The following is a 23,328-nucleotide window of genomic DNA, read 5'->3' on the forward strand; positions in this document are numbered from 1 at the left end:
TTCCTCTCAGGTCCTTTCCTATAGGTTAGAGGCTGAAAAATGGTAAACAGATTCCAGATTATCTTCAGCTAGGGTTCCAGATAGGACGTTCTTTCCACCAGTCATAGGCAGTTGTCCAGGCTTGAATCCAGACCTGGGTTAAATAGGGAGACATGGGATATGAGGTCTCCATTGTGCTGGAAACAAACGTAGTCTATACCTAGAGTCTCCTATACCAGTGATTCATTTGCTCTTCTGGTTCTGTCTTATCTCACAAGTCATCTCACACTTCAGCAGAGAAAGTTAGTTTAATAGCCTATTTAATAGCAACTATGTTCTTTCTAAAGCAGTAATTTATATGTAAGTTAGGCTTATCTGTATCCAAGTAACTGTGTTTTCTAACATCCCTACCAAGCACGTATGTTTGTAAACTAAATTTGCTATTCGTTTAGGTGTAGTAAAACTTATTCTTCCATAGTAAAATGTGAAAATATTAGGATTTGCCTTTAAGTTACTGCTTTACATTTTAATCATTTTCTGTTATTAAATGTTTGTTATACTTCAGTAGTAATTATTTAAGTCTGAAAGATAAAGAACTCTTCTCATAGAAGGATTTCTAATTTTAAGGTAAAATCTTGTATCTTTTTAGTCCTTCCTATATGTTCTTGTTGTTCCAGTGAGGTTCAAAGGGAGTAAATCTGTCATTTTTAAAAATATTTTTCCACAGCGTGACCCCTGTGTAGAAATGTATGATTTCTAAGACTTAGAGCTGCAGATATTTTCCTTAACTGGGAGTTAATATATGAGGTGTTTGCCTGCCTTGACAGGATCTTCAACTATCAAAATTGTTCTGGTCATGGTGCTAAGAGTTTTATGCCTAAATTCTATATACAGTTGATCTGAGGAGTTTGGATCCAGTTTTTTTCCCCATTGCTATTTCACAGTTTCTGTTCTTTCCATATCTTATTTTTCCCCTACCCCACAAAAAAGAAATTCCTGACCCTGTTATTTTGAAACCAGAAGGTCCCTTGAGACACTTGGTCCCATTACTACATTTTTACTGTATCACTAAATGCATGTCACACCTAAGATAAATACCTAATATCATAACTCACTGTGTATATTATTATTTAGCTAATCTTGTCAGTGTTTTAAGATTTATATTGTATTGTATAACAAAAACAACTTCATGTTGTTCAGTGCTAATTCATATGTATGTAATGTATTTAATAAAATCTTTTCATGTTGATTCTGTAAAATTTCTTAATTAACTTCTAATCTGTGTAATAATTCTTCCTCTCACATATCTGGAAAAAACTGCTTACGTCCTATGGAAGAAACCTTTAATCTACTGCTCATTTTATAGGTTATTGAAGACAATGGTGTTCGAAGAGTTGTTGTGGTTCCTCAGGCACCAGAGTTTCACCCTGGTGGTCACACAGTCATCCATCGCTCTCCACACCCTCCTCTTCCCGGTTTCATTCCTGTCCCAGCCATGATGCACCCCCCACCACGCCACATGTACTCACCAGTAACCGGAGCTGGAGACATGGCAACACAGTATATGCCACAGTATCAGTCTTCACAAGTATATGGAGATGTAGGTAAGACATCTAGAAAGTATTCTTGTTTTGTGGAGTTGGCTGTTCTTTGCTTGGATGTAATAGGTGCTATTATCACATTATATAAAAGAAAACAAATGGTCACTATCACAATAATTTTCTATCACTCAAACGCTGTGTTAAGGGAATTCTAGTCAGTACTCTGTAATGCCCCATGTGGGAAAAGAATCTAAAAAAGAGTGGATATATGTATATGTGTAACCCATTCACTTTGCTATACAGCAGAAACTAACACAACATTGTAAATCAACTATGCTCCAGTAAAAATTAACTTTAAAAAGCATGTTAAATGCTTCATCTTCATGGCCACCCTTCAAGGCAGGTGAGTAAACAGAAAATCAGAAAGGGAAAGTAACTTACATCGTGCAGCAACATTCATTGGGGACACATTCAAACAAGAGGTCTACTTGTCTGTTCTGCTGCTCTCTGAGGAAATTTTTTAGCCAGGAATGATCATGCTACTGTTAAATTCTGAAGCCTCTGATGCCACTAACATTGCTAGGTTCTGTAAGAAACTGGGGGGGAAAAAACAAAACATAATCTCTGCCCTCAGGCAGTTAATAAATTGTTGGGAAGAATAGACAGCTACATATACACAACCTAATTATCTCACTCTTTCCTGTGGCTTTAAATACCATCCATAGACTGACAGTTTTTTTTTTAATTTGTATCTTCAGTCAAAAACCTCTCCTCTGAGTCCCAGGCTTTTATTTCTGTATGTGGTTTGTTTTTTTTTTTTTTTTTGGACTGTGCTGCATTCCTGAGCCAGGGATTAAATCCAGGCCATGGTATTAAAAGCCTGGACTCTGGAATCCTAACCACTAGGCCACCAGGCTACTCCCCTAACTGCCTTCTTGATAATTCCACTTAAGTGTCTCATACATCTCAGTTATAGTATTTTAAAACATAATTATGGAACTTGATTTTCTGTGTCATCTTCATCTCCATGGATGGTACCACTGTCCACTCAGTTTGCACAAGTGAAAACCAGATGACCAAATTTGATTCCTCCTCTTTGAACCCCCACATCAGTTGGTATATACTGTCAGAAGATTCCCAGATGTGACTGCTTTTCTCCACTGCTACTCAGACTTCGTCCACCATCACCTCTTGTCAGGACATCTGCAGCAGCAGCCTTCCAGTTGGTTTTCTGCTGTCATTCCTGCCCGCAACCACCCACACTCAGCCAGAGGAGTCATTTAAAATACAAATCAGACCATTCTTCTAGTTAATAGAGTTCAGTGACTTTCCGCTACACTTAGAATAAAATCCTAAACCCTTCCCCTTGACCAGAATTTCTCAACCTCAACACTTTGATCTTTGGACAAGGATGAGTCTTTCTGTGGAGGTCAGGACTGGCTTTGTAGGATGTTTAAAAGGAGCCCCGCCCTCTACCCACTAGACGCCAGCAGCAGACAGCTCCACCCCTCACCCTCGTCCAGCTCAGCTACGACAACTAGAGCATCTCTGGATGCTGCCAGACGACCCCTGGGGGCCACAGTTGGACCTGCTTGCCAGCCACTGCCCTGGGCAAGATCCTGCTCTGGCCACTGTCTGCCTGGTCTTACTTGTTCCCACCTTTGGTTTTTCAGAGCCAAGCTCTTTCTTACCTCAGTGCCTCTACACATGGTATTCTCTCTCCCAGAAGTGCTCTTCCCCCCTTTGCATGCAAGCTGCTGCTGCTGTGGGTTTTTTGTTTGTTTGTTTGTTTTAGATTTTAGCTTTCAGAGATCTTCCCATTACCTTTCCTTGTCAATCTCTGAAACCTGTTTCTTTCACAGAACTGAACACAACTTGATTTTTTTGTGTGTGTATTTAGAAGTCTTTTTCCCTTATTTAACTGTAAACCCCTGAAGAACTGAATCTGTTTTTTTCATCGCTGTTTTCCTCGCACTTAATCAGTACTTGTCATTCAAGCTTAGTAAATTTGTAGAAGAAATAACTCTTAAGTACAGATTTTAAATTATGCAACACAGCCTGCAGGTAGTAGATATATTACATATTATGTCATATATTACATTTTTTTCAAACTTATTTCTATTGCTCAAGTAATGCATATTAATTCTGTAGGTCTGAGTGTGGTTTGAGTGTGGTTTGGTTTTCTGCATTTAACAAATAACAAATTCCCAGGTAAGTCTTGTGCAGTAGCCCAATGAACATACTTTTGATAGCAAGAGTTTATACTACAAATCAGTCTCTTTCATTTTTTTTACTCCTAATTATGACCTAGTTTTTTAAAATGTGAGAAAATTATAAGAAAAATCTTAACTATTACAATATACTACTATTGTACATTGTTAAAAGCCATTGTTATTCAGAGATGTTTGAAGTTGAAAGAGATGCTAAAATTAATGGCTACAAAAGAATAAAAGAACTCTACACAGCTCAGTTCAGGTCTTATTCCCCTCCTGTGACAGTCATAGCTTAGGACCAAGCTATTTCTATGGAGATTAATACTTGAGAAAAGAGGAAGGAAAGAAATATCTGTAAGATTATAATTATAATCAAGTCATAAAGCTTGGTTCTCTTTAGTTAGTGGAGACACAGAAATAGCTTTGTGTTGTGCAAGATTTTTCTTTGAATTATAAGTTTTATATAATATAATGATAATTTACTTCCTACTCTTTTCTCATGCCATAAATGTGTTTGAAGAAAACGACCTTTTCTAAATGATTTTTACTTTATTTCTTCTTAGATGCTCACTCTTCACATGGAAGGTCCAACTTTAGAGATGAAAGATCTAGTAAAACATATGAACGTTTGCAGAAAAAATTAAAGGATCGCCAAGGAACACAGAAAGATAAGATGAGCAGTCCACCATCATCACCCCAGAAATGCCCTTCTCCTATCAGTGAACATAATGGGCTTACAAAAGGGCAGAATGCTAGTGGTACAAACACAGGATCAGTGAAGAACAAGTCAGGAAAGGGGAAAGGTGGTGCACAAATTGATACAGAAATAGAAGGTAACTATTTAATATATATTCTTTTAATATATAATATATATATTTAATATATAATAATATATTCTAATTGTCTTTTTATCATCATTTAACCTACTAAGAGTATAGTCTGACTTTTCAGTCATTTCATCATGCTTCACATAAACTGTAGATTGGTAGCATAACACTGTCTAAATGTGAGGGGTAAGTTTTAGAACCTGAATTGTTACTAGGGTGTTTCTTTTTACATTTTGGGAAAGCTCAATTAATACTTACACCTATATCATAAATTTTACTAACCACGAGAAATTTGTTTGATAGGAAAACTCAAAGTTCATTCAGATTCCTTTCTTCTTTCTGAACCTAAATAAGGCTAAACTGGTTTTTAATCAAAACTCTTATTCTTCCCAGCTTCTTCTTATACAGGTCCCTGATAGCAACTAGTTATGTAGTTCACCAATCCATTTATATACTCTATAAATGTTATAGTTAGGATAGAGTCTTGTCCATTTCTTTGTTCAAAAGTTCTTTTCTGTTTCCCTTAGATCCTTCCTCTAACCTGTGACTTCCACCATATGAACTCTGAGCACTATTTCCTTTTCTTTAAAATTTTTATTTCCCATCCATTTAGTGCTTTAACAGCCTCTTGGCTTGTAATATAAACATTTATTAAAATGTTCTCCCATATTTTTGAGACCTTCTGATCATTCTTTTCAGCACTGATGTTTCAGAGGAGTTAAGCTAAAGTTTCAGATACTTCAGCGGTGGTTTTAGGTTATGGTCTAGTCAATTATATTCCTATTTTGGGAACCACAATTAAGGCATATATGAAACAAATGCTTAGTTAACTTGTCATTAAGAGGTATGAGATTGGCAAATAAGGATTTTAAGAGAGAGCATACTTTATTTTTTTAAAGGGATATATATAGTGGTACTATAACTAGTTATTAAGGTTAAAAGGGAAATAGAAACTGAGGCAAAAGAACTCTATAAGTTCTTTAAAAAGCCACAAACTGCTGAATATGAACTAAGGAGTAGAAACTAGAAAATAAAATTCTCAAATTCCAACCTCTTGTTACATGTTTTAGAAGACTAAACACAAAAAAGAAACCTTCCCAAAAGATGGGAAATACAAAAGTGTTTTTGCGTAGGTATTTGTTTTGTTTTACTCCTTCCCGTTATGTAAGTTAATGGTTTATCATAAAGAGCTTAATACTAATTCTGTGCTGCTTTCCCTCTTCATGCTTTTATTTTGAATCTATAAGTTGACCAGTGATACTGATTTCAATAATAGTCCACAAAAAGTTTGTAAAAGCCACAAACTGCTGAACATGAACTAAGGAGTAGAAACTAGAAAATAAAATTCTCAAATTCCAACCTCTTGTTACATGTTTTAGAAGACATATTTTGAAGGGAGCAGGATGATTGCATTTAAGTTGTATTTTTTTTTAATTCCCCAAAAAAAAAATTTTTTTTCTTTTTTTTTTTTTTTTTTAAGAAAAAGATGAAGAAACTAAAGCTTTTGAAGCACTTCTTTCCAACATTGTCAAACCAGTGGTGAGTATCGCATGTATTTTCTTGACATTTACATTTAGGATATTCACATAGGATTTTGGTAGGTTCAGGGCTTACTTCCAATTTAACTATATGTAAGGAATGTGAGATCTGTAATAATAGATCAGTACAGATCTGACATAGGAGAGTGAGGCTGTTAATCAGTGTGGCAGAATACTCAACCAGCAATTCATTTTTTAAACAAGGTTTTAGTATATGCTCAATGACATTCAAAATCACTGAACCGGGCAAAGATCTAACTATGAGTGTAGGTACAACTGATTATCATTTAAAGAAAAAAATTTGTTATTTCCATGTAAAATACATCCAATTAACTCCAGTTGCAAAAAGAGTTAAAATAAAACCATAGAAGAAAGTTAATATTTCCCAATGCTATTTGTGTGTAGATGTAATAGAAGAAATCAGAAAAATGTATGACAGCAAAATTGGCTACATAAAATTTTCTGTGTATTTTGCATGCATGCGTGCTAAGTCACTTCAGTCGTGTACAACTCTGTGACCCTATGGCTTTAGCCCACCAGGCTTTTCTGTCCATGGAATTCTCCAGGCAAGAATACTGGAGTGGGTTGCCATGCCCTCCTCCAGGGGATCTTCTTGGCCCAGGGGTCGAACCTGCATCCCTGCATTGGCAGGCGGGTTCTTTACCACTAGCGCCATCTGAAAAGCTTCTGTGTGTTTTAAAATAGCCTAAATAAAGGCTATCATTCTGATAGGAAAAATATTTCCATCAGATACAAGATTAATATTAAGTAAAATGCTCATACAAACTGAATTTTTAGACCCATTAAGACCCCCACTAGTAATTAAAAGAAATATAAACTTTTCTGAAATGGTGAGGTCTTATTTCTCAGTTAAAAATTTACACAAATGAAAAGAGAAAGTTATGCTCTGTACAGATTGTTTAATTATGAAGGTAGTTAGATATATTTTTATTTTTTAAATACGATTCAATTATATTTCTTTGGACAGTCCCAGTCTTTTGCTCATTTTTCTCTTAAGGTTTTGGTCTTTTTCTTATTGTTAGACACTTTCTAAAGTGAGGAAATGAATCCTTTCAAGTATGTTACAAGTGAGTTTTTTCTGCCATTCTTTCAACTGTATATGATGTTTACACTAATCATTTTAAACAGCCAAAAAAATGGTCTTTGAACTTTGTCGAACCCATCTGCCCTTTCATGGCAAATTGTATCTCATTTACAAATGGGCAGGTTTCTATTGGTGAGTCATTTTATGTAAGTAACTACAGATAAATTTTATCTAATCTTGAAACCGTATTAGATTTTGTGCTGTTTGTTGTGCACATTACAGTTGTTTCAGAGAGCTTTTAAATATTATGTTTTTGCAGGCCTCAGACATCCAGGCAAGGACAGTAGTTCTTACCTGGTCACCACCTTCCAGCCTCATAAATGGTGAAACAGATGAGACTACTGTACCAGAGCTCTATGGTTATGAAATTCTGGTCTCAAGCACTGGAAAAGATGGGAAATACAAAAGTGTTTTTGCGTAGGTATTTGTTTTGTTTTACTCCTTCCCGTTATGTAAGTTAATGGTTTATCATAAAGAGCTTAATACTAATTCTGTGCTGCTTTCCCTCTTCATGCTTTTATTTTGAATCTATAAGTTGACCAGTGATACTGATTTCAATGTAAATAGTCCATATGCCAGCTGGTTCACATTTCTGTCTACAACTCCCTTGGAATAAATCACTTTCATTGGCCACATTCAGCTTTTTTTTTTTCAATAGGCTCCCTGATAGATATTTCACTATCCACGTATTCCTGAGACATAAATATAAATTGTAGTATGTAGAAGCCAGGACCAGAAATGGAGAACTCTTAGATTGTGAGCTCATGCACTGTTGCTCTTCTAGGGAGCTGGATTTCATTCTTACATATACAACCTCATGTGCTATTGTGAAGTGAATTTAGTACCATTGTTCCTCATTTGTGTGTTGAAAATGCCATAGTTCTCTTTTCTTGGTTCAAAAGTGTATTATACCCCAACAAACAGAAAGTGTCAGTGGCTAAAATTGTGACTTTGTGATTGACAGCTGTAAAATAAATTATTTTTCTGTTATTGTTCATATAGAAATTGTTTATTCTGGTGAAAAAGAGTAAAATCAATTACTGTTATGTAACTTTACCAGAAAGATTGTAAAGCAGGATGTGGTTAGCCATTTGAATGATCGTTATTAACACAAAACACTGGATAAATCAATCTTCTTGGTGTATTTTCTAAAAAAAATAGCTAGTGTGGGGAAGAAAGGAAAGTGAAACTGCTTCAGTGACTGTCATCTAGTAACAAGGCTCCTCCTCTTTGTTGGAGACTCCCTTGTGTGTATTGTATTTCATTTTCTTAAAAGAGCAAACCTACCTATGGGGTAAATAGAGAGTAAAGGACCATCAAAGTAAAGGTTTCTTTTTTGTGTTAGCGGCTATTTTAGTTTGATATGACTGCTTCCTAAGGGAAAGAATTTATCTCCATTTGCAGCCTGACCAGAGAGCACAAGAGGGACATTAGTCAACCTCAGTCATCTCGTTATCCTGCACCAATTAAAGTCTCTTTCTGAGGCTGCTATTACAACTGCCCTGATTCAGTAAGGTGTCCTTCCATCAGTGAGACGTGTTTCCTTTCTCATACTATTCACTGGCTTTGATTTGAGAAATAGGATACCTGGAAGGAAAGTGAGAGGGGGATGGGAGGAAGAAATCCATTAAGTAGAGAGGAGAGAAACTTGACTGAAGAAAATGGAATAGAGAACAGTGATTTAAAAGAAAAGGAAGAGAAAACAGGCTAACTTGTTGGCTACATGCCCAAATAATAGTGGTAGCAAATAATTATTTAAGAAAATATGTGCTATTATATTTGAAAATGTAATAGTGGCTACGAAAAATGCTTTACCTTAAATTGTGATTCACTTTTTAGAAACCTACTCATTAAATTGTAACATTTTAAATAAAGTTCCACATTATATTTTAAATAAAACCCAATAGTGGCAGACTCCTTGTAAAAATTTGATAGTTTTGATTTCAGTTTTGATTTCATGTGTTACTTAGCACATGTGTTACTTTAACTATATGCCAGTAACTGAAAATGGTTCCATTTCTTCAGTTAAGCTAAATATCTACCCTAACTCCACACACACACATACACATACAAAGTCTTACATATACAGTCCATTTACTTAGCACACGTGTTATGCAAGTACATACCTAAGTGTGGCATATATCCTAAATATGCAAATTGCTTATTGATACAGTCTGAATGTGGTTACAGTTGGGAAAGTTAGAAGCAGTATAATTTCATAAAATACCACAAACTGTAGTGTACATAACACACATTCTCTAAAAATGCTATATTTATCAAATAATGATATGTTACCTTTTTTCCCCCCAGAGGAGAAGAAACCAGTGTCACTTTAAATGATCTCAAACCAGCTACAGATTACCATGCAAAGTAAGGAAATCCTATATGCTACTTTTATGTGATATATTGTAGCATAGGGTTTGTTTTTAATGATTTCCTTAAAAGTCTAGAATATAGTTTCAGTATTAATTTTGGATTAAAAACATGGAGTTTGTGGATTTTGATTTTTCTTTTGCTATAATTATCAACACATTCCCCCTAAAAACATTTAACTCAAATGTTATATTGAAGGTAAATGGCCTGGTTTGTAGGACCTAGGGATTAGAATGAATATACATTACCGACTCAATGGACATGAGTTTGCGTAAACTCTGAGAGTTGGTGATGGACAGGGAGGCCTGGCGTGCTGCAGTCCATGGGGTCACAAAGAGTTGGACACGACTGAGCAACTGAACTGAACTGAATTGACAGATAATATGTACACTATATCTGTAATACCTGATTTAGCACTGGAAGACTGTGCCAGCTTTTGAAATTTTTACAAAGCAAAATCATAAATAATAATTGCCACTTATGTATATTTATTCCATCCTATTTTGTAAGAGTTTGGAATATTGAAACTTAGAATTTCGTAACATTTAGTTGGGATAGCTTAGATACTACTGTTTTACTCTGCACAGTTCTTCTATTATGATTTCACAAATTTATTTTTTTAGACTATAGGGCCTCCCCAACTGGGACTCATATAACAGTTTATTCAGTCACCTATTTTTATTTTTTATTTATTTATTTATTTTTTCAGTGGGTTTTGTCATACATTGACATGAATCAGCAATAGATTTACACGTATTCCCCATTCCGATCCCCCCTCCCACCTCCCTCTCCACCCGATTCCTCTGGGTCTTCCCAGTGCACCAGGCCCGAGCACTTGTCTCATGCATCCCACCTGGGCTGGTGATCTGTTTCACCATAGATAATATACATTGTGTTCTCTCAAAACATCCCACCCTCACCTTCTCCCACAGAGTTCAAAAGTCTGTTCTGTACTTCTGTGTCTCTTTTTCTGTTTTGCATATAGGGTTGTCGTTACCATCTTTCTAAATTCCATATATATGTGTTGGTATGCTGTAATGTTCTTTATCTTTCTGGCTTACTTCACTCTGTATAATGGGCTCCAGTTTCATCCATCTCATTAGAACTGGTTCAAATGAATTCTTTTTAACGGCTGAGTAATATTCCATGGTGTATATGTACCACAGCTTCCTTATCCATTCATCTGCTGATGGGCATCTAGGTTGCTTCCATGTCCTGGCTATTATAAACAGTGCTGCGATGAACATTGGGGTGCACGTGTCTCTTTCAGATCTGGTTTCCTCAGTGTGTATGCCCAGAAGTGGTATTGCTGGGTCATATGGCAGTTCTATTTCCAGTTTTTTAAGAGATCTCCACCCTGTTCTCCATAGCGGCTGTACTAGTTTGCATTCCCACCAACAGTGTAAGAGGGTTCCCTTTTCTCCACACCCTCTCCAGCATTTATTGCTTGTAGACTTTTGGATAGCAGCCATCCTGACTGGCGTGTAATGGTACCTCATTGTGGTTTTGATTTGCATTTCTCTGATAATGAGTGATGTTGAGCATCTTTTCATGTGTTTGTTAGCCATCTGCGTGTCTTCTTTGGAGAAATGTCTGTTTAGTTCTTTGGCCCATTTTTTGATTGGGTCATTTATTTTTCTGGAATTGAGCTTCAAGAGTTGCTTGTATATTTTTGAGATTAATCCTTTGTCTGTTGCTTCGTTTGCTATTATTTTCTCCCAATCTGAGGGCTGTCTTTTCACCTTACTTATAGTTTCCTTTGTAGTGCAAAAGCTTTTAAGTTTCATTAGGTCCCATTTGTTTAGTTTTGCTTTTATTTCCAATATTCCGGGAGGTGGGTCATAGAGGATCCTGCTGTGATTTATGTCGGAGACTGTTTTGCCTATGTTCTCCTCTAGGAGTTTTATAGTTTCTGGTCTTACATTTAGATCTCTAATCCATTTTGAGTTTATTTTTGTGTATGGTGTCAGAAAGTGTTCTAGTTTCATTCCTTTACAAGTGGTTGACCAGCTTTCCCAGCACCACTTGTTAAAGAGGTTGTCTTTTTTCCATTGTGTATCCTTGCCTCCTTTGTCAAAGATAAGGTGTCCATAAGTTCGTGGATTTATCTCTGGGCTTTCTATTCTGTTCCATTGATCTATATTTCTGTCTTTGTGCCAGTACCATACTGTCTTGATGACAGTCACCTATTTTTAAAAAGAACACTTGTACTTGAGATTATCCTATTAAACTATTAAACTGTCTTCAATTATACTCTCTGTGGATGAACCCTAAGTATTATCCAACCTAATATTTTTCAAACTGTGGATTATAACCACCATTGAATCATGAAATTAATTTTGTGGGTTATAGTCAGAATTTTTTTAATTAAATATAATCAAATGGAATAGAAAATATCAGTATATTACCCAATTAAGGATATTGTTTCAGAATACTACTTTTGTTGTGTGTGTTCATGTATGTGTGTGTGTGACGTATATGTGCACATATGTATAGATACATATTGCAGAGACAGTCATAGTTTAAAATGTATTTCTTACTTTGAGCAGTTAGAAAAATATGAAAGCCACTGGTTTATTCTACTTTTTTTTTAAGGGTTACCCTTTATTTCTGATATGCATATTTCTCGATAGAACATTTAGAGGGCACTTTACTGACTTGCAGATACTTAAAGGTGATGCTATAGAATGGTAGGACAGTGATTCTGCAGGATAAAACTATTTATTTTATCACCATAGAGTCCAGGCAGAATACAATTCTATAAAGGGAACGCCTTCTGAAGCTGAAACCTTTACCACCTTGAGCTGTGAACCTGACATACCTAACCCACCGAGGATAGCCAATCGGACCAAAAACTCACTCACTTTGCAGTGGAAGGTAAGACTGTAGAGTGTTTCCAACTGGACGTTTGTTTCCTTTTTTTTTTTTGCCCTGTACTATTAAACTTCATTTGTTTTCGGAGACAAAAAGAGGTTTAAGCTAACTTGCTCTGCTCTTCACGGTATATTAAATAGGCATTTGTTCCTTGTATCCTAAAATAACACTCTTATCAGTTTTTCTTACATAACACAACTATAAATGTAACATAAATATAACAGAAACATTGTTACAAATAAATTATATGTTATATATAACATATATGTAACAAAAACATAAAACTAAACAGAAACAGAAAAATATAACATTTATGTAACATAAATATAACAGAAAAGATTGGCTTATAATTAGCAGTCCTTACACTGAATGTGTGATGACACTGCAATGTGTTTCTCAGACTGCTTTCTATATTTTGTAGTAACACCTTTATATCCTGAATTTTATCCTAAAATGAGATTCATAATAACTTAACCCAAATATTAATATGATGCCATAAAGGAGGAATAAAATTATTTCTAATAGAATGCATGCTGTGTCATTTCAGTCATGTCTCTTTGCAACCCCATGAACAGTCTATGGGATTCTCCAGACAAGAATACTGGAGTGGTTTGCCATGCCCTCCTCCAGGGGATCTAACCAACCCAGGGATCAAATCCACGTCTCTTACATCTCCTGCATCAAAAGGCAGTTTCTTTATATTTTTTTTAGTGTATAATTGTTTCGACCCAATATTACACAAGAAGATGTAATAAAGTGGATAGACACTAGATCGAATTGGATCCTAGATAAAACAGGCATTGTTGTCATTGGTGACATGATTTTCTGAAATCGTAACACAAGTCTTGGTAAATTTCTGAATAAAATTAAGTACAGTCTTTTCCAAATTGCATAGTAGTTGCATTTAGGGGAATACACTGTTAAAATTATACCACTGATAACCTTGGAAAATGGAATCAGGTTCTAGGCTATAATAATTATAAACAGATATTCATCTATGTGGATATCCAGGAATACATTCAAAAGTCCTGGAGGAAGAAACCAACACAATATTGTAAAGCAATTATCCTCCAGTTAAAAATAAATAAATTTTAAAGAAATTACCAAAAACAGGATGGAAAAAAAACAGAAAAAAAAAATTTAAATTATCACAGGCTCTCAAAAAAAATATCCTGGAGAAAAAATACAATTTTTCATGTTCTGAAATAAAGGTGAAATTCTTTAGTTCTAGAGTGACCAAATCCTGGGGGAAAATGACTAGAACTGAAATTTTCACCTCTGAAAATTAACAGATTGATGAATTAACAGTCTTAGGCAGTCAACACATGGAGCCTAGAAGTGGAGATCCAGATAGTATGCGCCCTTGGAGTTCCTGTCAGCACACTTGCTCTTTTACTTTTTAGTGTATTACATGGTATCACTTGCAGACTGTGTTGATAAGTTGAGTTTTAATGAAAATGACAGGATCTATCCCAGAAGCTTAAAGATGATAAAACCTTCTGATAAAAGATAGTTCTTGATAAAAGAGATTGTTCAGAGTTCAAAAATATCTGAGTAGTCTCCTGCGTTGTTTTCTTTTCTGCAGTTAAAAGGATTATAGGATGTACATCTATATCTGTAATCCCAGAGAACATCTATAGCATAGTAGATGCCTTAGATTAGATCATCACCAATACCTTTTATGAAAGTACTAACTTGTACTCATGTTGGGGGTTTTTTTTTTTTTGGTGTTTGTTTTAGGCACCTAGTGACAATGGCTCTAAAATCCAAAGTTTTATTTTAGAATGGGATGAGGTAAGTACATTTGAACTTTTTAAATTAGTCTAAAATGTATGTATACCTTCAGGCAGAAATGCCTTTCTGTTTAATAATTTTTTCCTCTTTAAAAACAATATGAATGATCTCATGTGGTGCTTGAGTCAGTTGATGGTGTTCTTAGAAAATGTTACTGACCAGACCTCCTGATGTTTTAGTTTTTCCAACTAAACCAACCGTCAAAGCAATCACTTGGTTAATTAACTTGATGGAATATTTTCTTTCACATCAGCCTTAAAGGCAAGCATGTTTGTTTACTGTGACTGCTTTAACAAATTACCACAAACTGGGCACCTCAAAACAACACTTTTATTCTTAAAATTCTGGAAATCAGAAACCCAAAATGGCTTTCACTGGGTCAGAGTCAGGGTGGCACCTGAGCCCTGCTTACTTCAGGGACTCTATAGAGAACCCATTGCCTTGCCTTCTCCAGCCCCTGGAGGCTTCCTCATTACTTGGTTCATGGCCACATCAGATTGCCTTTTCTCCCCCTGCTGCCCTTATCACATGACCATCTTCAGGTCCTTCTCTGCCTCCCTCTAGAAAAGATACTTGTAATTCCACTGACGATGCACCCAGATGACCCAGCATAATCTCTCCATCTCAGGAGCCTGACTTTCACCACATTTATACAGCCTGTGCTGCCATCTGAGGTCATATTCACGTGTTCCAGGGGTCAGGACCTGGGTATCTTTGGGGGCCTACCGCAGCAAGCATCCTGGGCTTTACTACTTAGTACTTTGTTTTGCTGTCGTTTGTCATGTTCTCTTGTTGCCCTGCTGCTTCACTGCAGCAGAGAGGAGGGGCCAGAGGGAGTAGAGGAAATGTCAGCCATATATTAAAGCAGTAATGAGGCGCAACCCAAGGAAGCTTTATTCCAGAAGTTCTAAGTGAATACAGAATTAGGCAATCTGTTGCAGTATCAGAGCAATTGAGAAGAAAAACTATTATCGTCTTGATAAATTATGACAAGTATTTGATAAAATTTATTACCAGTTTCATTTAAAACTCAAATTAGGAATACAAGAGTAATCCCTTATTTGATAGTTTTGTATTAAGTGAAGTACTATCACTAAACAATAAAAGCATTTCTAGCCAAGCAAAAATAAGTCAAAGTTACCAGTTTTTGCCACCTTTATTTGACGTTACTCAGGAAATTATAGCTAAACAGTGTCAAAAAAAGAGGTAGAGCTATGGTGGCTGGCCTGGGGGACAAAATTATCATTGTTTAGAGATAATATGAGTTTCTATTTAGATAACTCAATAGAATAAACTATAAACATTATTAAAACTAACATTAGAGTTGAACAAAGCAACCAAATTCAGACTAAAGATTTTTCTCTGACAGAGGTCACTCTAACCACCCTTTATGTGTGTGTGTGTGTGTGTGTGTGTGTTTTAAGTCACTTCGGCTTTTTGTGACGCTATAGACTGTAGCCCACCCACAGGGGTCCTCAGTTGAAGAGATTCTCCAGGCAAGAATACTGGAGTGGGTTGCCATGCCCTTCTCAAGGGGACCTTCCCGACCCAGGGATTGAACTCACATCTCTTATGTCTCCTCATTGGCAGGCGGGTTCTTCACCACTAGCACCACCTGGGAAGCCCTATCCTTTACCTCTACCACACAATAAAGAGTAATGGGTAGAAAATGAGAAATTTGTAGATGTTATATAACACTTAAATTTCTAAAACTCTTCACTTGTCCTGAACTGCAAACTTTTCTCCCTCCCATCTTAATACATATAATGGAGTTTTTCTATCTACTTACACTTTTTCAGTGTTAAATCTAATCAGTAGTAGCATCAAAGTCTTTACTTTAAGCACGTTTAGCAGCTGTCCAGGTGGTTTGAAGATGCATAGGAGGGACCTTTTTTAAAACTGTTTGCATAGAACTTTTCATAGGTTAAGGAGAGCAGCCAGATACTTCATGTTGAAGATCAATCTATTTCTACCACTACCAGTCCCTCCATAGAGTTGTGGGATCCATACCCAGAAAGTTTCTTTTATTAAAAGCCAGAGGATTACCATCAGCTCTAAAATGGGATGTTTAGTTCAGGAAGCTATACAGAGATGCCTACTCTTTGGTTTTTTAATTTTGCATTAATGAACAATGAGTATTGTATAAAGCATGTGTTATCTCAACCTTTTCTTGAGATTCATGACATGTATGTAACAAAGATGACTTTAAATGTATACTAGCTAATATGTTACTGTCAGGAATTAATGTGGATTTCTGTTTACATTAATGTACAGTGATGTATAAAAACTTTCTTTTAGGGAAAAGGAAATGGAGACTTTTGTCAGTGTTATATGGGCTTACAGAAGCAATTTAAAATTACTAAACTGTCACCAGCAATGGGTTGTAAATTTAGACTATCAGCCAAAAATGATTATGGTACAAGGTAAGATGCATTTTAATATAGATATTTTAGACTGTTCATTTGTATAAATTATTTACAGTCCAAATTAACCACTGAAAATTCTGCCTCAGTTTATTATCACTTTATTGATACGGTTAAGACGTGTTACTAACCTAGCAAAAACTATAAGAGAAATTTAATTATGTAAATGGCAGTTTTTAAAAAATAATAATTCATCATTAGGTATCTGACCTAGTTACCATAAAGCTATTATCACATCAAAGATACATTATTGGACTATAATGCATTATCAAATTTATCATTTTCACCAAAAATGTCATTTATCAAAACTGTGTTTTTTGGCTTTAGAAAATTAACTTTTCTTCATTCCTTCTTAAAAACCATTTGTTTCAACAGCGGTGTTAGTGAAGAAGTCTTATATTACACCTCAGGCTGTGCCCCATCTATGCCAGCAAGTCCTATATTAACTAAAGCCGGGGTTACTTGGTTATCCTTACAATGGAGTAAACCCTCAGGAACACCATCAGATGAAGGAATTTCTTACATTTTAGAGATGGAGGAAGAAACTTCAGTAAGTATATGTATTTTAAATAGGGTATATAGAACATTTCAGTGTGACATTAATCCTGATACAGTAAATGCTGCCACAGTAGCCAGCTCCTTCCCCAGGTCCTTTGAAACCTTGGTTGGTCACTGTCTGCAAAGGACTGGACGTGAGGAACAGCTCGGCCTTTTGCTCCCTCAGTATGTGGGAGGGGGGTTTGTTTTTATGTGTGTGTGTGTGTGTATACGCACTCTGTGCCTGGGAATAGCACAGACCCCATGTAAGTGTATATGTTTTGGGGACAGTAAAGAGAGGGCAAGGTCACCACAGCCTTAGACTAAGCAGCGCTAAAAGATAAGGAAAGAGCTGTCTGCAGTCTCCAACGGTGGGCAAATGCTGCTCCCCAGGTGCCACGGAGACTTTGAAGAGCCTCACATGAGACTGTCCAGTCACAGCGTCTCGGCTCCTGTGAGAGCACTGAGCTGAGCAAGTGATAGACTGTCGTCTGTTAGTTACCTATAGCGCCATAGCTTTTCAGAGTTACTTTGAAGCAATATGAGTTGAAAATAGCTTGGTCCATCCTAGATATATACCCAGAAGAACTGAAAGTACATTTGTACAAAACTCTGTACCCCAGTGTTCTTAGCAGCATTAATCATAATAACCAAAAAGTGGGAATAACTGACATGCCCGTCAACTAATGTTAATAATTGGATAAACAAAATGTAATATATCCATGTAGTAGAATATCATTCAGCCATATAAAGGCTTTGAGTACTGACATATGCCACACATGAATGAACCTTAAAAACGTCATACTAAATAAAAGAGCAAAATCACAAAAGACCATACATTATGTGATTCCATTTATATAGGTACTGGCAAATCCATAGAGACAGAAAGTGTATTAGTGTATAAGAAAAGAAAGGAAGTGACTGCTAACCAGAAAATAAAAGTACTTTGTTTATTTAGGCTTTATTCTGGAACTAGGAATTAAATGATGGTTTTACAAGCTTATGAATATACTGTAAACCATTGAATTTTATACTTTAAAATGGGAATTTCATGATTTGTGAATTATATCTGGTTTTTTTTAACTTTTAAAAATAACATTGTGAAAGTAGTGAAGCATAGGGCTGGAAATAATAATGCCAAACCTAAATGACATCTCAACCTGCCAGCCCAACCAATCACTCATCTTTCACCTAAACACAGTTGTGTGTTCAGGGAGAGTTGAATATGTTAAATAGTTATAGTTTTGTTTAATTCTTGCAACATCCGTCTGGGAAATTCCCTCAGTTCTAGGGATAAGCTTACTGATGGTGATGTTACCATAGTCTCTGATTTTCCCTCAACACAAAGATCTTCTCTTGGTTACTGTATTTACTGAGAGTAAGTGGTGGTCTTCGTCCTCCTATAAATGGTCAGCAGCATTTCTTGATCTGTCTTCTCAAGATAGAAACAGCAAGGAGAAGATTACAGTCAACCAGGCATTACTCACATTGCACACAGCAGAAGATGAAGGGGACCTGAATCTTTTCACATATTTCTTATTCCCCGTATTTCTGCTGTTGGGCATCTAATGAAGATTTTTTTTTTCCCTTTCCAGGGATATGGTTTTAAGCCTAAATATGATGGGGAAGACCTTGCTTACACAGTGAAAAATCTCAGACGTAGTACAAAGTATAAATTTAAGGTAAGCTTTGAAAGCCCTTGAAAGATTTATTGTTCTTACTGTTCTGTTTTAAAACCAAGTACATGCCTCATTCCTATAGTTTTAAATCTTAAATATTTTGGCCTTTTCTCATGAGCTTTATTGTTTTACTCTCTTACTATATAATAATGCTTCTCAAACTTTATGTATTTCAATTCAAAGCAGTCTTAATGCTTAACAAGACTCTGTAAAATGTGAACAAAACATCTTTTAAAATGTGGGTGTCATTGAACATAGTCAGAATATGCTTTTTTGGCAGGTATGTCAGAAAAAACTTTTTTTTTTTTTTTTGAAGTGGTGCTACTTAAGGTGATACCTGCTGTGTTTCTTTGCTGTAAAGTTGTTCTTTCTCCCTTTGTAATAAGTATTTTGAAGATACTGTATAGACATCTTGTTCCTCATCAAAGTCTCACCCACTAGTTTTAACATCCATTGATAATTCTTGCCCTGAATCATTCAGTAACCATGATTAATGGTTGCCAAGTGGTGGTTTTTAACATTTCTTCTACATTGATTAGTTGGCATTATACTATAAGGAAAAGCTTTCTCTTCTCATTTATATTAGTATGAACTCATGGATTCCTGTTTACTGAGTGGGTTATATTTTGTTGCTGTGGTTATCAGTTATGAGGTTCAAATTGTCTTAGATTTTGGGAGCCCTTGTTAAGCTGACTTCTAATTTTTTTGACATGTCCCCACCCCATCATTCTTTGAGCCCCTCCTTTCTGGCACATGATACTACGTTCTCATCATGTACTTTCTCTTCTTCAAATTTGACATTGACCATTTCTCAGAGCACCTGGGTCCTTTAAGCAGACAGTGGTGTTTAGAAGTCAGGATCTGGGTAGTAAGTGTAATTAGGTAATTAAGTAATAAGTAATCCTTAATGCTATAGGATTTTGCTACTCCTAGGCCTCCTCTCAGTGGACAAAGCCAAGAACTAGATGTATATGTGTATGTTTTCTGTGTGTGTGTAGACACACATAGACCCTTTACATGCAGGAACACATATTTCTACATATATATCTATTTTTAAAAGTCATGAGTTTGCACCCTATACCTCCATTTGATCTAGTGCCACGGATTAATTCTAATTTTCTCACTTTCCTTATTTCTAACACCCATCATCATCAGTGAGAAACTTTTCTCCACTTATGTTCACGGTATTTTACTTACTGGATGAAACCCAGTAAGCCTTATAGCCTTCCCTAAAGTCCTATCCAGAGCACTTGAGTTCGTGCAGGGTGAATGCTGCTGCCTCCGCCCAACCTTCGTCCATCCCCCAGCACACGTGCTTGTCTCACTGTCCCATCTGATGGCCTTCAGACTTAATTATTTTAGGAAAGTAGAGATACCCTATATGTATTTTGCTCATTGGAGGCCTGGAGACTCTATATATCATTCTTGCTCACTTGAAGCAATAGCAAGCTTTGAAAATTCTCCTATGGAGACTCCTGAAATCCTGAATCTTTCCAAGCATCCATTCTAGGATATAGTCTATCTTTGACTTGGTCAGTGATATACATTGCTATTGCGTGGCAGACAGGGCCTTGAATTAGCTAATATACAATTTAATATAAGCCAGCCTTCATTTTCGTGCAGAGGTTTTCCCAAAAATGTAACAGGATGTTTACTAGTTGACAAATACAATATTTGAATTTTCCTACCATTGTTTGTTTAAACAAATTATTCCAAATAAATAATAGAAGCCATTGTAAAGTGTTTTCACTATTAAAAAGTTTTATTACTCCTTGAGAACCTAAGAAAGAAAATTTTAGTGATATCGGGAAATTTGTTTATGTAGTGCACAATTATATCTGTTATGTTTTATTTTGGGCTTCCCTGGCGGCTCAGACAGTAAGGAGTATGCCTGCAATACTTACTTTGTATACTAGCTTCATTTTCAAAACTTCTGACAGCACTGGGTCATTTTAATTTTCAAATACAGTTTTTATATTGACACAATTTACAAAGGATCTAAGGAATACAAACATTTTTCCAGTTTTCCTCTTATGATATTGGATTGCATTTTTGCTTCAGTTATAATTATAAAACCTCACCACATGGGCTTCTCCATAGGGAAGCTACACACACCATCATTTCTGCTACACACTTTGTTAGAAGCAAGTTATTAAGGACAATTCAAAAGGAGGAGGAGTTAACCTTTATCTTTTAAAGAGAGGAAATTCAGAGAATGTGACGTTTTTTTAAATCCCTGAAGAATATTAAAAGAATAAGTTAAATTAAGCCTCGCCAAGTATCATCAGATTATATAGCTTGTTCCAGTGATGACTCTTGTTTAGTATCAAAATGTTAGACTCATTCAAGACTGACTGAAAGGGGATTATACCTGAATTCTCTTCATATGTGCTGAGTTCCTTTTGAAGACAAGCAGTTCTCACATAAATCATTTGATTGACCCTATTTGTCTCCCATCACTTTGTTCATTAAGCCAGTATCATTAAGTATCAGACATTAATTATGTCTTTGTGTTCTCATCATAGGTTATTGCTTATAACTCAGAAGGTAAAAGTAGTCCAAGTGAGGTGGTAGAGTTTACTACCTGTCCTGATAAACCCGGAGTCCCTGTAAAGCCTTCAGTTAAAGGAAAGATACATTCACATAGTTTTAAAATAACTTGGGGTAAGATATTATACATATTTGTATGTCATTACTTTTATATTTGATTTAAATTATTTGAATATTTAGATCATTTTTTAAGATACTTGAGTAAATTTATTAGCTCAGGTAAGTTCACTGAGAAATGTGAGACTTACTGAGGATCTGCTTTTGGAGAGCATTGTACTCATAGATACTAAGTTCAGGCTTGATGGAGGAAGAACTTGGGGTCAACTGTAGAACTGTGAGCAGGGGCCGCCTGTGTGAAATGAAAGATTATTGAGCTTGTAGCTAAAGTTTTCATGGCTCATTCTGTTTTTATGAGAAATTAAAATTACTTATTCATTTAAAACAAAAATTTATTGAGAATCTGCTTGTGTAAAAACAGAGTAAATAAGATGCTGGTATTAATTTTTAAAAAGTCATTGAAGGTGATTCTTCTTACTTTTAGAGCAATCCTGAGTTTGGTATTCTGTTTATTATGAGTTTATGTCATTTTTTGAATTGTATATACTCTGCCCAATACCACTTTTGCTTCTTTGGATAGACCCACCAAAAGACAATGGAGGAGCAGCCATCAATAAATATGTAGTAGAGATGGCAGAAGGTTCTAACGGTAAGAATAACTATTAAAACTGATCATTTAAACCAGTCGGTCTACCTTGAGTCTTCATGGTTCTAAATTTTACATGATGTCTTTTCTTTCCTCTTGATTTTTTTCCTTTGTTTGTAGCAGATAAGATTTTGCCTGTTATGACCCACTTTAAGTTGTAATCTCCAGATACACAGTGACTCAAATGTAAGACTGCTGTATACGTATATTATTACATTCTTATTTTTTTCCTCATTGGTTTGCATTGCTCAATTCCAGTATACCTAGACTAAAGTCTTCTGAAGGTTAGCTCACTCAGATTTATACCCAGATGTATCAGAAAAATCTTCTAAAATTTAACTTATAGTAGTTTTAGTAATAAGTTCTTTGTCTAGTGAGCTTTATTCTTGAATCACACGTTTTTATCTTTATATCAAATGGCCTATTTCCTTGCAAAAAATAAAGATGTCTTTTAATTAAGACTAAACTTCCTATGGTATTGGTTCTTTCTACTCTTTGTGTGTTATAATGTTATTACTGGGCCAGTAAGCACATTTAAAATACTTAATTAAAAGCAAATTATCGATCTAAGTCAGAGTCTGTACAGAGTTACAGAGATATTTCACTTCAACAAAGCCATGCAAATTTGTCTAGGAAGCTATACACATAAAGAAAATTAGATCATTTCCAGGAAACTCAAAAAACAGGCTTAAATCATTTCTGACAAATTACATAAATGCTTACTTAGTGAAGCTAGGATACCTGCCATGATACCAAAATGTTAAACATTACCTTGTCGCTGATGGAGCATAATTTTTCCATCTTACAGGAAACAAATGGGATATGATATACAGTGGAGCTACTAGGGAACATCTTTGTGATCGACTGAATCCAGGCTGTTTCTATCGTTTTCGAGTTTACTGCATCAGTGATGGAGGACAGAGTGCGGTAATACTTACGTGTAGATTGTTTTTCTCAAGTTTGGTCAAATGAGATGAAATCATCAGATGCCACCTCAAATACTGAAGTACATCCATAAAATGTATAACCCAGGTGGTTAAATTTTCAGTGACCAGACTAGCTTAATGCAGTATTTAGCTTGTAGTGAATATCTGTTGTCTGGTTGCTGTTTAGCTTTGGAAAAAATAGGTATACAAAAACATTGTAGAAAATTTTATAAATTTTAGAATGATGCTCAATTAACCCTACCTAA

At 35.6% G+C, this 23,328-nt stretch overlaps 1 protein-coding gene across 12 annotated transcripts in view; it reads left to right on the plus strand.

The window, feature by feature from the left end:
• Positions 1–23,328, plus strand: part of FNDC3A (fibronectin type III domain containing 3A) — a 112,169-nt gene that overhangs the window by 72,118 nt on the left and 16,723 nt on the right. For 11 of the 12 annotated variants that reach the window (XM_061133150.1, XM_061133146.1, XM_061133147.1 and 8 more), the window contains 13 exons: positions 1,346–1,583; positions 4,297–4,566; positions 6,041–6,099; positions 7,463–7,620; positions 9,514–9,573; positions 12,315–12,453; positions 14,191–14,244; positions 16,543–16,667; positions 17,043–17,217; positions 18,800–18,886; positions 21,409–21,547; positions 22,071–22,139; positions 22,945–23,063. In XM_061133150.1, the coding sequence (XP_060989133.1) occupies positions 1,346–1,583; positions 4,297–4,566; positions 6,041–6,099; positions 7,463–7,620; positions 9,514–9,573; positions 12,315–12,453; positions 14,191–14,244; positions 16,543–16,667; positions 17,043–17,217; positions 18,800–18,886; positions 21,409–21,547; positions 22,071–22,139; positions 22,945–23,063 (1,692 nt within the window). The remainder of the gene's footprint in view (positions 1–1,345; positions 1,584–4,296; positions 4,567–6,040; positions 6,100–7,462; positions 7,621–9,513; positions 9,574–12,314; positions 12,454–14,190; positions 14,245–16,542; positions 16,668–17,042; positions 17,218–18,799; positions 18,887–21,408; positions 21,548–22,070; positions 22,140–22,944; positions 23,064–23,328) is intronic. The other variant, XM_061133141.1, reaches the window with a different exon arrangement.

The sequence above is a fragment of the Dama dama genome, chromosome 30 (genome assembly GCF_033118175.1).
Source record: "Dama dama isolate Ldn47 chromosome 30, ASM3311817v1, whole genome shotgun sequence".
Lineage (NCBI taxonomy): Eukaryota > Metazoa > Chordata > Mammalia > Artiodactyla > Cervidae > Dama > Dama dama.